General features: G+C 44.3%; 1 protein-coding gene across 1 annotated transcript in view; it reads right to left on the bottom strand.

The window, feature by feature from the left end:
- c9h14orf180 (chromosome 9 C14orf180 homolog) overlaps positions 1 to 14,974 on the bottom strand; it is a 99,181-nt gene that overhangs the window by 77,168 nt on the left and 7,039 nt on the right. Inside the window, exons 5-6 of the mRNA XM_068038148.1 lie at positions 14,630 to 14,690; positions 10,362 to 10,467 (exon numbers count right to left, since the gene is read on the bottom strand). Of these exons, the coding sequence (XP_067894249.1) occupies positions 10,362 to 10,467; positions 14,630 to 14,690 (167 nt within the window). The remainder of the gene's footprint in view (positions 1 to 10,361; positions 10,468 to 14,629; positions 14,691 to 14,974) is intronic.

The following is a 14,974-nucleotide window of genomic DNA, read 5'->3' as shown; positions in this document are numbered from 1 at the left end:
TAAATTTCTTATTTCTTTATTGCAACTTACTATTTAGTGTCATCTGCAAATCTGGCTATAGTACCTTCTATGCCTGCATCCAAGTCATTAATATAGATTGTAAATAGTTGGGGCCCGAGGACCGCACCCTGTGGCACCCCACTAGTTACATCTTGCCAACCAGAAAAGGACCCATTTATCACGATTCTCTGTTTTCTGTTGGTTAGCCAATCCCCTATCCAAGCCAATAAATTGCTCCTAACCCCATGTGATCTTACCTTGTGCGGCACCTTATCAAATGCCTTCTGGAAGTCCAGATATACTACATCTACAGGATCCCCATTATCCACTTTACTTGTTACATCTTCGAAGAACTCTAGCAAATTAGTCAAACACGATTTACCCTTCATAAAGCCATGCTGACTCTGATGGATTGCATTTTGACTTTCTAAATGTCCTGTTATTACTTCCTTAATAATGGATTCTATAGCACAGACCAGAAATTAAAGTGGGAGGCTTTCTACTTCCTTACTCAATACTACATCAAACGTGCAATTGCCTAAGCCATTGCTAAGCTATTTTATAATTTATATAACTTTACTCCTCTAGCACTTCTACCTTAGCAGTACAGCATTCATGATTTTCAATTCTGTTTAATGTTAATGCTCCAATCAATACCCATAGAACAATAATCCAACAATAATTTTTTTTGGGTCGGGGGCAGAGGGGAAAGAGAACATATACAGCATATTGAAAGAAACGAATTACATCATTTGAGAACAGTGTTAATCATTCAGTATTAAAAACACTAAAATGTTTAGACATGAAGTATTCCAGTACTTACTGATTGATCATGGCTGTGTAAAATATATTTAGTAAGTTGTGAACAGCTTCAGTCTCAGCCAGGCTGCAGTACTTGCCTAAGAAAGTCAATGATGCTACTTATTCTTCCAGTAGTCCGACTTTGGTAGGTTAGTTGGTCTTTAACACTTGACTATTTAAATAAAACCAAAGGAGCTATGACTGGCATTACCAAACTTATCGCTATTAACTAAGCTCCACAACAAGTGCATGAACCAACAAGACAGAAAAACATACTTGACCTCGTCCTCACCAATCTGCCTGCTGCAGATGCATCTATCCATGACAGTGTTGGTAGGAGTGACCACCGCACAGTCCTTGTGGAGACAAAGTCCTGCTTTCACATTGAGGATACCGTCCATCGTGTTGTGCAGCACTATCACCATGCTAAACAGGATAGATTTCGAATGGATCTAGCAATGCAAAACTGGGCATCTATGAGGCACTGTGGGCCATCAGCAGCAGCAGAATTGTACTCAACCATAATCTGTAACCTCATGGTCCGACATATCCCCCACTCTACCATTACCATCAACCAGGAGACCAACCTAGTTCAATGAAGAGTGCAGGAGGGCATGCCAGGAGCAGCACCAGGCATACCTAAAAATGAGGTGCCAACCTGGTGAAGCTACAACAGAGGACTACTTGCATGCTAAACTGCGTAAGCAGCATGCAATAGACAGAGCTAAGCGATCCCATAACCAACGGATCAGATCTAAGCTCTGCAGTCCTGCCACATCCAGCCGTGAAGGGTGGTGGACAATTAAACAACTAACTGGAGGAGGCGGCTCCACAAACATCCCCATCCTCAACGATGGGGGAGCCCAGCACATTAGTGTGAAAGATAAGGCAGAAACATTTGCAACAATCTTCAGCTAGAAGTGCCGAGTTAATGTTCCATCTCGGCCTCCTCCTGAAGTCCCCAGCATTACAGATGCCAGACTTCAGCCAATTCGATTCACCCTGCGTGATATCAAGAAACGACTGAAGGCACTGGATACTGCAAAGGCTATGGGCCCTGACAATATTCCAGCAATAGTACTGAAGACCTGTGCTCCAGAACTTGCCATGCCCCTAGACAAGCTGTTCCAGTACAGCTACAACACTGGCATCTACCCTGCAATGTGGAAAATTGCTCAGGTATGTCCTGTACACAAAAAGCAGGACAAGTCCAACCCGGCCAATTACCGCCCCATCAGTCTACTCTCAATCATCAGTAAAGTGATGGAAGGCGTCATCAACAGTACCATCAAGCAGCACTTGCTTAGCAATAACCTGCTCAGTGATGCTCAGTTTGAGTTCCGCCAGGGCCACTCAGTTCCTGATCTCATCACAGCCTTGGTTCAAACATGGACAAAAGAGCTGAACTCAAGTGGTGAGGTGACAGTGACTACCCTTGACATCAAGGCAACATTTGACAAAGTATGGCATCAAGGAGCCCGAGAAAAACTGAAGTCAATGGGAATCAGGAGGAAAACTCTCCGCTGGCTGGAGTCATACCTAATGCAAAGGAAGATGGTTGGAGTTTGCACTGGAGTGCTGACTAGGGTTGCAATAGAGTGCTACAGTGGAAGTTTGGTAAGTGAGGATAATTAAGGTTTAATTTTATCTTAAATCTAATCTGTCTTTTATTTAGCAGATCAACTTAACAGTTGTTGTTAGGGTTGGGGAAGGTGCGTTTTAGACCAGCTTTAAACAGGGTTCACTCAGGCTCTGCTTGCAGCTGCACCTTGTTAATTAGAGAATTGGTTTAAACCAGTTTTCAGGGGGCTAGAGTGAGTCAGTATAAAAGTGAGCCATCTTACAGTGCTAACTTTGTTTGCAATGGAGTGCCGTCTTGGTTTGCAATACAGTACTACAGTGGAAGTTTGGTAAGTGAGGAAGTTTGGTAAGGAGGGAGCGAGGAGCTCCTTTCATTTCCTACCTGTCCTCAGAGTGAGTGGAGCCCAGAGCTTCCAAAGAGCACAGCTGACTGGGAGAAGACTTGGAGGGCAGAGTTCTGGACTGGCAAGTATAAAAAACTTACCTCTGGTAATAAAAACTAAGTGATGTCACAGGAAAGCTGGGACCTGATTGGCTGGTAGGGAATTTTTTTTTACTGAATTTGAAAATAAAACATTGATAAAAATTGATTAAAACTCTAATTAACTAATTAATAAGTAGAGTAACTAAACCAGAGGGAGGAGGTTACTGTATTTAGTTAGCATTTAATATTTATAGTAGGAATCTAGCACTAGGGACCATATAGTTATAACGATTTAGTAAGTATTTATTTATTTTAAATTAATTTAATTAATGCTTGAAATGACAGTTAGAGGGGTGAAGTGCTTCACCTGTGAGATGTGGGAGGACCGTGACGCTTCCAGCGTTCTGGACGACTACATCTGCAGGAAGTGTACCCAGTTGCAGCTCCTCACAGACCGCATGGATCAGTTGGAGTGGCAACTGGATGCACTTAGGAGCATGCAGGTGGCAGAGAGTGTCATAGACAGGAGTTTTGGAGAAGTGGTTACACCCAAGATGCAGGCAGATAGATGGGTGACCGCTAGAAGGGGAAGGCAGTCAGTGCAGGAATCCCCTGTGGCTATCCCCCTCTCTAACAAGTATACCGTTTTGGATACTGTTGGGGGGGGGTGGCCTATCAGGGGAAAACAGCAGCAGCCAGAGCAGTGGCACCATGGCTGGCACTGTTCAGCAGGGAGGGAATAAGCGCGGAAGAGCAATGGTTATAGGGGACTCTATTGTCAGGGGCACAGATAGGCGCTTCTGTGGACGTGAAAGAGACTCCAGGATGGTATGTTGCCTCCCTGGTGCCAGGGTCAAGGATGTCTCTGAACGGACAGGGGGCATTCTGAAGGGGGAGGGTGAACAGCCAGCTGTTGTGGTACACATCGATACCAATGACATAGGCAGGAAGAGTGACGAGGTCCTGCAGGGGGAGTTTAGGGAGTTAGGCAGAAAGTTAAAAGACAGGACCTCTAGGGTTGTAATCTCGGGATTACTCCCTGTGCCACGTGCCAGTGAGGCTAGAAATAGGAAGATAGTGCAGCTAAACAGGTGGCTGAATAGCTGGTGTAGAAGGGAGGGTTTCAGATATCTGGACCATTGGGATCTCTTCAGGGACAGATGGGACCTGTACAATAAGGCTGGGTTGCATCTAAACTGGAGGGGCACAAATATCCTGGCTGCGAGGTTTGCTAGTGTCACTGGGGAGGGTTTAAACTAGTGTGGCAGGGGGGTGGGAACGAGAGCAGCAGGACAGCAAGTGAAATAAGTGAGGGGGAACTAGTAAATAAGGCCAGTAAGACTAAGAGGAAGAGCAGGCAGGGAGATGTTGCGGAGCACAGCGGGACTGGTGGTCTGAAGTGCATTTGTTTCAATGTGAGAAGTATAACAGGTAAGACAGATGAACTTCGACCTTGGATTAGTACTTGGAACTATGATGTTGTTGCTATTACAGAGACTTGGTTGAGGGAAGGGCAGGATTGGCAGCTAAATGTTCCAAGATTTAGAAGCTTCAGGCGGGATAGAGGGGGATGTAAAAGGGGTGGGGGAGTTGCATTACTTGTTCAGGAGAATATCACAGCTGGACTGCGGGAGGACACCTCGGAGGGGTCGTGCAGCGAGGCAATATTGGTGGAGCTCAGGAATAGGAAGGGTGCAGCCACGATGTTGGGGGTTTACTACAGGCCTCCCAACAGTAGAGCAGGAGGTAGAGGAGCAGATATGCAGACAGATTTTGGAAAGATATAAAGGTAAGAGGGTTGTAGTGGTGGGTGATTTTAACTTCCCCAATATTGACTGGGACTCACTTAGTGCTAGGGGCTTAGATGGGGCAGAATTTGTAAGCAGCATCCAGGAGGGCTTCTTGAAACAATAGTCCAACTAGGGATGGGGCCGTACTGGACCTGGTATTGGGGAATGAGCCCAGCCAGGTGGTCGAAGTTTCAGTAGGGGAGCATTTCGGGAACAGTGACCATAATTCCATAAGTTTTAAGGTACTTGTGGATAAGGATAAGAGTAGTCCTTGGGTGAAGGTGCTAAATTGGGGGAAGGCTAATTATAACAATATTAGGCAGGAACTGAAGAATTTAGATTGGGGGCGGCTGTTTGAGGGTAAATCAACATCTGACATGTGGGAGTCTTCCAAACGTCAGCTGATTAGAATCCAGGACCAGCATGTTCCTGTGAGGAAGAAGGATAAGTTTGGCAAGTTTCGGGAACCTTGGATAACGCGGGATATTGTGAGCCTAGTCAAAAAGAAAAAGGAAGCATTTGTAAGGGCTGGAAGGCTAGGAACAAACTAATCCCTTGAGGAATATAAAGACAGCAGAAAGGAACTTAAACAAGGAGTCAGGAGGGCTAAAAGGGGTCATGAAAAGTCATTGGCAAACAGGATTAAGGATAATCCCAAGGCTTTTTATACATATATAAAGAGCAAGAGGGTAACGAGGGAAAGGGTTGGCCCGCTCAAGAAGGGAATCTGTGTAGAGCCAGAGGAAATGGGCGAGGTACTAAATGAGTACTTTGCATCAGTATTCACCAAAGAGAAGGACTTGGTGGATGATGAGCCTAGGGAAGGGAGTGTAGATAGTCTCAGTCATCTCATTGTCAAAAAGGAGGAGGTGTTGGGTGCCTTGCAAAGCATTAAGGTAGATAAGTCCCTAGGGCCTGATGGGATCTACCCCAGAATACTAAGGGAGGCAAGGGAAGAAATTGCTGGGGCCTTGACAGAAATCTTTGCATCCTCATTGGCTACAGGTGAGGTCCCAGAGGACTGGAGAATAGCCAATGTTGTTCCTTTGTTTAAGAAGGGTAGCAAGGATAATCGAGGAAATTATAGGCTGGTGAGCCTTACATCAGTGGTAGGGAAATTATTAGCGAGGATTCTTCGGGACAGGATTTACTCCCATTTGGAAACAAATTAGCGAGAGGCAGCATGGTTTTGTGAAGGGGAGGTCGTGTCTCACTAACTTGATTGAGTTTTCTGAGGAAGTGACAAAGATGATTGATGAAGGAAGGGCAGTGGATGTTATCTATGTGGACTTCAGTAAAGCCTTTGACAAGGTCCCTCATGGCAGACTGGTACAAAAGGTGAAGTCACACGGGATCAGAAGTGAGCTGGCAAGATGGATACAGAACTGGCTCTGTCATAGAAGACAGAGGGTAGCAGTGGAAGGGTGCTTTTCTGAATGGAGGGATGTGACTAGTGTTGTTCCGCAGGGATCAGTGCTGGGACCTTTGCTCTTTGTAGTATATATAAATGATTTGGAGGAAAATGTAGCTGGTCTGATTAGTAAGATTGTGGATGACACAAAGGTTGGTGGAGTTGCGGATAGTGATTAGGATTGTCAGAGGATACAGCAGGATATAGATCGGTTGGAGACTTGGGCGGAGAAATGGCAGATGGAGTTTTATCCAGACAAATGTGAGGTAATGCATTTTGGAAGATCTAATGCAGGTGGGAAGTATACAGTAAATGGCAGAACCCTTAGGAGTATTGACTAGCAGAGAGATCTGGGCGTACAGGTCCACAGGTCACTGAAAGTGGCAACGCAGGTGGATAAGGTAGTCAAGAAGGCATAAGTCATGCTTGCCTTCATCGGTCGGGGTATAGAGTATAAAAATTGGCAAGTCATGTTGCAGCTGTACAGAACTTTAGTTAGGCCACACTTAGAATATTGTGTGCAATTCTGGTCGCCACACTACCAGAAGGACGTGGAGGCTTTGGAGAGGGTACAGAGGAGGTTAACTAGGATGTTGCCTGGTCTGGAGGGCATTAGCTATGAGGAGAGGTTGGATAAACTCGGATTGTTTTCACTGGAACGACGGAGGTGGAGGGGCGACATGATAGAGGTTTACAAAGTTATGAGCGGCATGGACAGAGCGGATAGTCAGAAGCTTTTTCCCAGGGTGGCAGAGTCAGTTACTCGGGGACATAGGTTTAAGGTGAGAGGGGCAAAGTTTAGAGGGGGTGTGCGAGGCAAGTTCTTTATACAGAGGGTGGTGAATGCCTGGAACTTGCTGCCGGAGGAGGTGGTGGAAGCAGGTATGATAATGACGTTTAAGAGGCATCTTGACAAATACATGAATAGGATGGGAATAGAGGGATACGGTCCCCGGAAATGCAGAAGGTTTTAGTTTAGACAGGCATCAAGATCGGCACAGGCTTGGAGGGCCGAATGGCCTGTTCCTGTGCTGTACTGTTCTTTGTTCTTTGTCAATCATCTGTACTCCAGGACATCACTGCAGGAGTTCCTCAGGGTAGTGTCCTGGGCCCAACCATCTTCAACTGCTTCATCAATGACCTTCCTTCAATTACAAGATCAGAAGTAGGGATGTTCGCTGATGATTGCAAAATGTTCAGCATCATTCGCGAACCCTCAGATACTGAAGCAGTCCGTGTAGAAATGCAGCAAGACCTGGACAATATCCAGGCTTGGGCTGATAATGGCAAGTAACATTTGCACCATACAAGTGCCAAGCAATGACCATCTCCAACAAGAGAGAATCTAACCATCTCCTCTTGACATTCACTGGTATTACCATCGCTGAATCCCCCACTATCAACATCCTAGGGGCTACCATTGACCAGAAACTGAACTGGAGTAGCTATATAAATGCTGTGGCTACAAGAGCAGGTCAGAGGCTAGGAATCCTGAGGCGTGTAACTCATCTCCTGATTCTCCAAAATCTGTCCACCATCTACAAGGCACAAGTCAGGAGTGTGATGGAATACTCTCCACTTGCCTGGATGAGTGCAGCTCCAACAACACAAGAAACTCGACACCATCCAGGACAAAGCAGCCCGCTTGATTGGCACCCCATCCTCAAACATTCACTCCCTCCACCACCGACGCACGGTGGCAGCAGTGTGTACCGTCTACAAGATGCACTGCAGCAACGCACCAAGGCTCCTTAGGCAGCACCTTCCAAACCTGCAAACTCTACCAACTTGAAGGACAAGGGCAGCAAATGCATGGGAACACCACCACCTGCAAGTTCCCCTCCAAGTCACACACCATCCTGACTTGGAACTGTATCGTCGTTCCTTCACTGTCACTGGGTCAAAATCCTGGAACTCCCTTCCTAAAAGCACTGTGGGTGTACCTACCCCACATGGACTGCAGCGGTTCAAGAAGGCAGCTCACCGCCACTTTCTCAAGGGCAATTCGGGATGGGCAATAAATGCTGGTCTAGCCAGCGACACCCACATCCCATGAATGAATTTAAAAAAAGCAACCAACAATTTACATTTCTATAGCAGTGGTCAAAGAATGGACACTGAACAGAGGAGTTCCAAGGGACAGGGCATAGTAGCTGAGAGGCAGATGTCAGTGGTGGGGTGTAAAGACGGAGTAATCTGGTACCAAAACAGAAATTGCTGGAAATACTCAGCAGATCTGGCAGCATCTGTGGAGAGAGAAACAGTGTTAACCTTTCAGGTTGAAGACATTTCATGATCAGGTTCTGATGAAAGGGCATCAACCCGAAACGTTGGGCAGGATTTTATACTGCCCTTGGAGACGGGAACAAAGGTAGGGTTTGGAGCAAACAAAATAGCAAGGGGTGCCATTCCCTATGTTGTCCGGGCCGCCTGCTATTTTGTCCGGGGCGGGGAAGGCCACTTAAGGGCCTCTTCCCGTCTCCACTCCAATTTTGTCGATGGCTGAGGAGCCCGCTGCTGCGTGTAGATGCTGCCAGGTGAGAACTGGCTGCCTCCTAGTGGGGTCATGTGGTGCTCCCTCGTTTGGGGGCAATCCATAGCCCCCAGAGGGACCCTCGGTGGCAATGGCCGCTAACCCCCCTAGACCACCCCCCCCCCCCCCAAACCCTCACCAACCCCCACCCCATCACTGGGCCTGCTTGTATTGCTCCAGTGACCCTGAACCCAGTTACCTGCCTTGGGGTCTCCTCCTTCTTCGATACTGCAGGCCTTTTGCAGTACTAGCAGTAGCCACCGCTCCCAGTTGCGTTGCCGGTACTGCAGAACTGCAAGCCCTCTAATTGGCTGGCAGCTCTGGAGGCAGAATCTCCCTTAAAGGGATGGTGGAGAGTTAATTGGCTGCTCACCGTTAGATTGCACCAGCTGGAGCAGGAAGAGGCCTTTAATAGGGGGTTATTACCCAGTTAAGGGCCTCAATTGGCTGCGGGGCAAGAAGGCTGTTCACAGGCAGGATGGTGGCGGGGCCCTAACCTGCTAAGGGGGAGTGCATAAAATTCCACCCTATCTCTCTGAAGTGCTCCCATGCTGGTTGTGAAAATGTACATTACACATCCTTAAACTAGAGTTATACTGTTAAAAAAGTAAAGTATTATCATCCTCATGGTTCACTACATTTCTAAGTTTCGCGTCATCTGCAAACTTTGAAATCGTGCCCTGTATACCCAGGTCCAAGTCATTAATATATATCAAAAAGAGCAGTGGTTCTTATACTGATCCCTGAGAACACCACTCAGTGCTTCCCTCCAGTCTGAAAAACAACCATTCACCCTACTGTCTGCTTACTGTCCCTTAGTCAATTTAGAAAATATATACAAATATTTCTCTACTCCTGAGCATTGGGTAGGTTAGAAACACCTTGTGAAATGCACCGTATTAAAGCAGCGTTCATACTAAATGAGCACTTGCCCACTATATTGTGGGAGGTGAGCTTGTGAGTAGAGTAGTGTGTGTGTTTCACTAATGCTGTCACTATGTTGCCAAATTCTGGGATCTTCCTGTGCAGGCTTACTGTTAGCTACTTCTCAAAATCTGTTGTATGAGATACAATGACCTTACTTGTAGATTGCATTTTGTTGGGCAACAGCCACCATAACATTTAATATACTGTATACATTTAATTTACTCTTTAATGATTGCACTCTTGCATACAGCCCTATAAATCGGCGGAGGCACAATGGGCCAAGTGTCCTCTTTCTGTGCTTTAAACTTTCTATTTCTATGATTCTACTGCAAATGGTGGAAATCTGAAATGAAAACAGAAAATGCTGGCAATACTCAGCAGATCTGGCAGCATCTGTGGAAAAAAAAAGTCAACTTTTCAGATCGATGACCTTTCATCAGAACTGGGAAATGTTAGAAAAGTAATAGGTTTTAAGTAGGTCAAATGGGGGAGGGCGGATAAAGATCAAAAGGGAAGGTCTTCATGTCATTTAATGTCTGTCTCTCGTCTTTAATAGACCTTCTCTTTTGTTCTTTTTCCACCCTCCCCCATGCTGCCAGACCTGCTGAATATTTCCAGCATTTTCTGTTTTTATTTTATATTAGCTTTATACTGTGGTCTTTGCATCAACTCAACTACTGTGACATCAATGCAGAAACTGCAGCTTAACTAAACCACAAAAGGTTTGCAGAGTAATTTATATTTGTAATGCCAGCAACATAACAACTGAATCAGATAGCAGATATTGGCCTGACTGAATCTTAATAAAATATATCTCCACTTCGCCAATAACAAGCAAATAAAAATCTCCACTGGTTTAAAACAGTAAAGTACGTACTGTTTTTTTAGCCCTACCTGTTGCTCATGATGCAGAGTTTGGTCAGCTTCTTATAATCTCTGGCAAGTTGGGCCTGTATTGAAGACTTTTCACTGGAGTTCCAACTTTCTCCTTCATCTGTAGCTATTACAAAACACCATCAAACCAATACGTCATTAAGCCCTGTTCTCAGCTGGTAGGAAAAAAAGATGCCAAAGATTGGCATCCTGCCACTTTAGATAAACATTAAGCGTTCAGCTAAAAATGGCAGTAAAAGGCTCTGTACTTCATAAATAATAATGCTATCTTTGCTGTTTGGAATTCATTTTGATTGTACAATATCTGAAACAGCTGGAGGATAAAACTGAAGGGGTATTCCATAGCTGAACTGCCACACAAAACAGTTTGTATTGGTGGGCAGCATTAAACAAGCACTAAACTTAATGATTGAACAGGGTAAGCAATTGAGGAAATGCAGTCCTGTTTTATACTTTTTTCCAAACTGCAAGAGCATTGGGCTGTAAGCAATCAAAGGAATTTAGTAAATATATAATTACACAGAACTTTGAACTCCACAGCCTGAATTGTAACTCCCAATGTGAGTCATGTAGGTGGTAACTGAGAAGGACAGCAAGCCAACACACCTTCTGCAGTGTGAGGACAGGGGGATTTTAATTTCTGGGCTTTATCTACCTTAGCCCCATCAGACTCCCACAAGCACCCAGTAGGAAGAGCTAGTTGACTAGGCTGGCAAATCTTTGGGTGCCACCACTGAGAACCTGAAGGAACAGTGCCTGACAGTTAACTAAGTTCTTAGGAGAGAAATTGAGAGGGCATCATGGTCAGGGGAAGGGCAGGGAATCCTGGAGCAGGAAAGCCTCATGTTTTCTTTTTGGACCCAGAGGAGCACACCTGCTCCTCCTGGTCCACATGGAGACAGGGAAATATTAAAAATTCCCCACCACTATGGGCCACTTCTGGCCCAGTATCAGTTTTCTGCCAGTTTGGCCTGGTCGGGAAGCTGTTGTGTTTTGCTAACACTGACCTCAGGTTAAAATTGCAGTCAAGCCTTGATGACCTAATCAGAGGCAATTCTCCATATTTAAAGAAGGACCATCCCCTGCCTACTGCTGGGTGTCCGACTCAATTGCTCAGAAACAGATTAGATTTGCAACCTATGGGAAAACATTGGGAACGGAGAGGGCTGCGGCTATTTTAACTGTTTAAGATTATTTTAAGGGTTAAAATCAGGTTTTACATTTCAGCAAAGGACTACTTGAAAATTTAGATGATAGAGCATTCAGAAAGCAAGGGAACAATATGGAAACAGAGGCATCCTAAAAGTCATACATAAGAACATAAGAAATTGGAGCATGAGTAGGCCATTTGGCCCCTCGAGCCTGCTGCACTATGCAATAAGATCATGGCTAATCTGATTATGACCTTAACTCCACTTTTCTGCCTGCCCCCCATAACCCTTTACTCCCTTGTAACTCAGCCTTGAATATATTCAATGACCCAGCCTCCACTTGAATAGGATGGGAATAGAGGAATACGGTCCCTGGAAGTGCAGAAGGTTTTCGTTTAGGCAGGCATCAAGATCAGCGCAGGCTTGGAGGGCCGAATGGCCTGGTCCTGTGCTGTAATGTTCTTTGTTCACTACTGTCTGTAGAAAATTCCAGAGAAGAAATGCCTCCTCCTCTCCATCTTAAATGGGAGACCCCTTATTTTGAAACTGTGCCACCGAGGGTAAAACATCCTCTCAGCATCTATCCTGTCTAGCCCCCTTAGAATCTTACATGTTTCAATAAGACCACCTCTCATTCCTCTAAACTCCAATGAGTATAGTCCGAACCTGATCAACCTGTCCTCATAATACAACCCCTTCATCCCAGGAATCAGCCTACTGAACCTTCTCTGAACTGCTTCCGATGCAAGTATATCCCACCATAAATAAGGAGACCAAAATTGTAGCAGTACTGTAGGTGCAGTCTGACCAACACCCTGTACAATTGTAGCAAGACTTCCCTACTTCTATACTCCATCCCCCTTGCAATAAAGGCCAACATTCAATTTGCCTTCTTAATTACTTGCTGTACCTGCATGCTAACTTTCTGTGATTCATCTACGAGGATGTCTGGATCCCTCTGTACAACAGCATTTTGCAATCTCTCTCCACTTAAATAATATTCTCCTTTTTATTCTTCCTGCTAAAGTGGATAACCTCACATTATACTCTGTCTGCCGAATTTTTGCCCACTCACTTAACCAATCTATAACCCTCTGCAGACTGTTTGTGTCCTCTTCACAACTTGCTTTCCTACCTATCTTTGTATCATCAGCAAATTTGGCTACAATACAGTCGGTCCCTTCATCCATGTCATTAATATACATTGTAAGTAGTTGAGGCCCCAGCAATGATCCCTGTGGCACACCACTAGTTATAGTTTACCAACCTGAAAATAACCCGTTTATCCTAACTCTGTTTCCTGTTATTTGGCCTATCCGCTATCCATGCTAATATATTATCCTCACCACTGAGCTTTCGTGAAAGGGCTGTAATATAAATATAAACCCTACTGTTCTAATAGAACTTTTTCCTTGCACTATTAGGCATGGGGAAGCCCTGTCCTCTATACTGTTCTCTTGCTATCAATGAGAGAAGCAGAGAAACTACACAACACATTGCAAAGCGGCCTGCAAAAGGAGAAATGAGGAAGTAAAGGGTGGAGCCAGGAAAGTGATGGGAGGAGGGAAGGGTGGGGTGGGGCAGGGTGGTGGTGATTAATACTGTTCAGTCAGCTTTACTGCTAAGATTTTTAAAACTAGGTCTTTCTGCCCAGTAGCCTTCCTTCAAATATTTTGCAAAGCAGGGTGAAAAATTGCAAAACTTTCACTAAATTAAAATTTATATAGTGCTTCTTTCCAAAAAAAAAGCCGTGTATGTCTGAGTGAGACAGAAAAAAAATCAGCTCTCACGACACACTTTTGTGTTGACAGACACAAGCAGGGATATATGAGAGAGAAAGAGAAAGAAACGGAGACAGAGACAAGAGACACACTGTCCTCATCTAACGTTGCCTCTGGTCAACATCTGCAATCAACCCCTTCTCACTGCCCCTGCCCAGTAAACAGTGTATGGCTCCCTCCCTATACCTGCTGGCTCAGTTCTCTCAGGTTTTGCTATGCTTGATCAACATTTAACAAAAATCTTGACAGACGCTTTTGTCTGAGTATGCTTCCACACTTGACTCCTTATGTTGCTGATCAAGTTCCTCTTCCTTGCTTCCACTTGCCAGTCCTTGCCCACTCCCTCTCTTTGCCTTTCACTCTACCACCTTTGCTGTCTCTCCTTCTCTTGTGATCTCAATGGTCTCAGCAGTACAGCCACTTCATTCGAGCTCCAGCCCCACTCCAATATCATCTGGTAACATTCAATTCTCTCCCACTCCTCCCCCTCTCCCCCACCTCCAACTCTTTTCTAACCATTTACAATGCTCTATCTTCCCCTTCAGCCCTTGCAACATAGAACTCTTTTATCCTCTCCTCCTGACTTCTAATTTGTTCTACCTTTCTACCCAGGTTTCTAACCCCACTCTACCTATCCCCTCCATACAATCCATTGTATCTTCTATCTCTCCCTCTATCCCACCTTTTTCCCCTCCGTACTATTCCAGCTTCACCCTACAGCTTCTTATACCCACTACCATAACAGTCCTTACTCAGCTCTGGTCCAATTACTCTCTATCCCCACGTCCTGTGGAGTTCAATGTCTTGACTCCCTTGTGCAATGCCATGAGAGATAAACTAGTGAATTAAAAGTTTACTTACTGTGTGCAATATATGTGTACATTACCTTTATATCCTATATCAGCCTTTTATAATAGAAAATCTGTATGTCAACATTTCACATTGGAAAAACTCTATTTTGAAAGCAGTTAATCTATGCAAACTTTCTGAGTTTGCCAGGAGTGAATCAGACACAGAAAAGCTAACCATAAACAGTTAGCAAATTTTAAATTCACTGTAACTAACTTTTGTGTCAGAAGTAGTAAATGTTCAGTTCAAGTTATTGTTTGAAATCTAGGTAGAACAATCATAAAAAGGTAATGAAATATAAAGCTACACAGGATACAAATTACAGAATACTCAACTCAATTTTTATACAATAAAAAATTGCAACTGAGTAATACTAGAGCTTTTTTAAACTAAAGTTTAAAACACATTTATGAAACAAAAATGCATTTCTTTCAGAATATAAATTCAGAATGTCCTGCACGAGATAAAGGCAAAATAAGAGACTTACCTAATTCTTCCATCATTGCAGTGAGATTGATCAAAGCTGTTTCATAGTACATTTTTTCAGCCTGAACAAATTGCAGAGCTCGATTATCTGTTTATTTAAGGGTGAAGTTCTTTAACCCTGGTGTTACTTTTCACAAACTCATAAAAAAAAAATAAACTCATGCCGACAAATTCTACTTAACAATACTTTTAATGATACTTTTCTATGCAACCATGCATATGTACTTTTCATAGATTAAATACACGTATTGTCTTGTTCTCTTAAATGTATTAACTTTGTAAAGCTACATGTATTTCCAAGAAAAACTTTGTTCTGGGTCATAGTTTGGCAGGCGCAATACTTTAA

The sequence above is a fragment of the Heterodontus francisci genome, chromosome 9 (genome assembly GCF_036365525.1).
Source record: "Heterodontus francisci isolate sHetFra1 chromosome 9, sHetFra1.hap1, whole genome shotgun sequence".
Classification (NCBI taxonomy): Eukaryota; Metazoa; Chordata; class Chondrichthyes; order Heterodontiformes; family Heterodontidae; genus Heterodontus; species Heterodontus francisci.
This window is presented reverse-complemented; position numbering and strand designations above follow the sequence as displayed.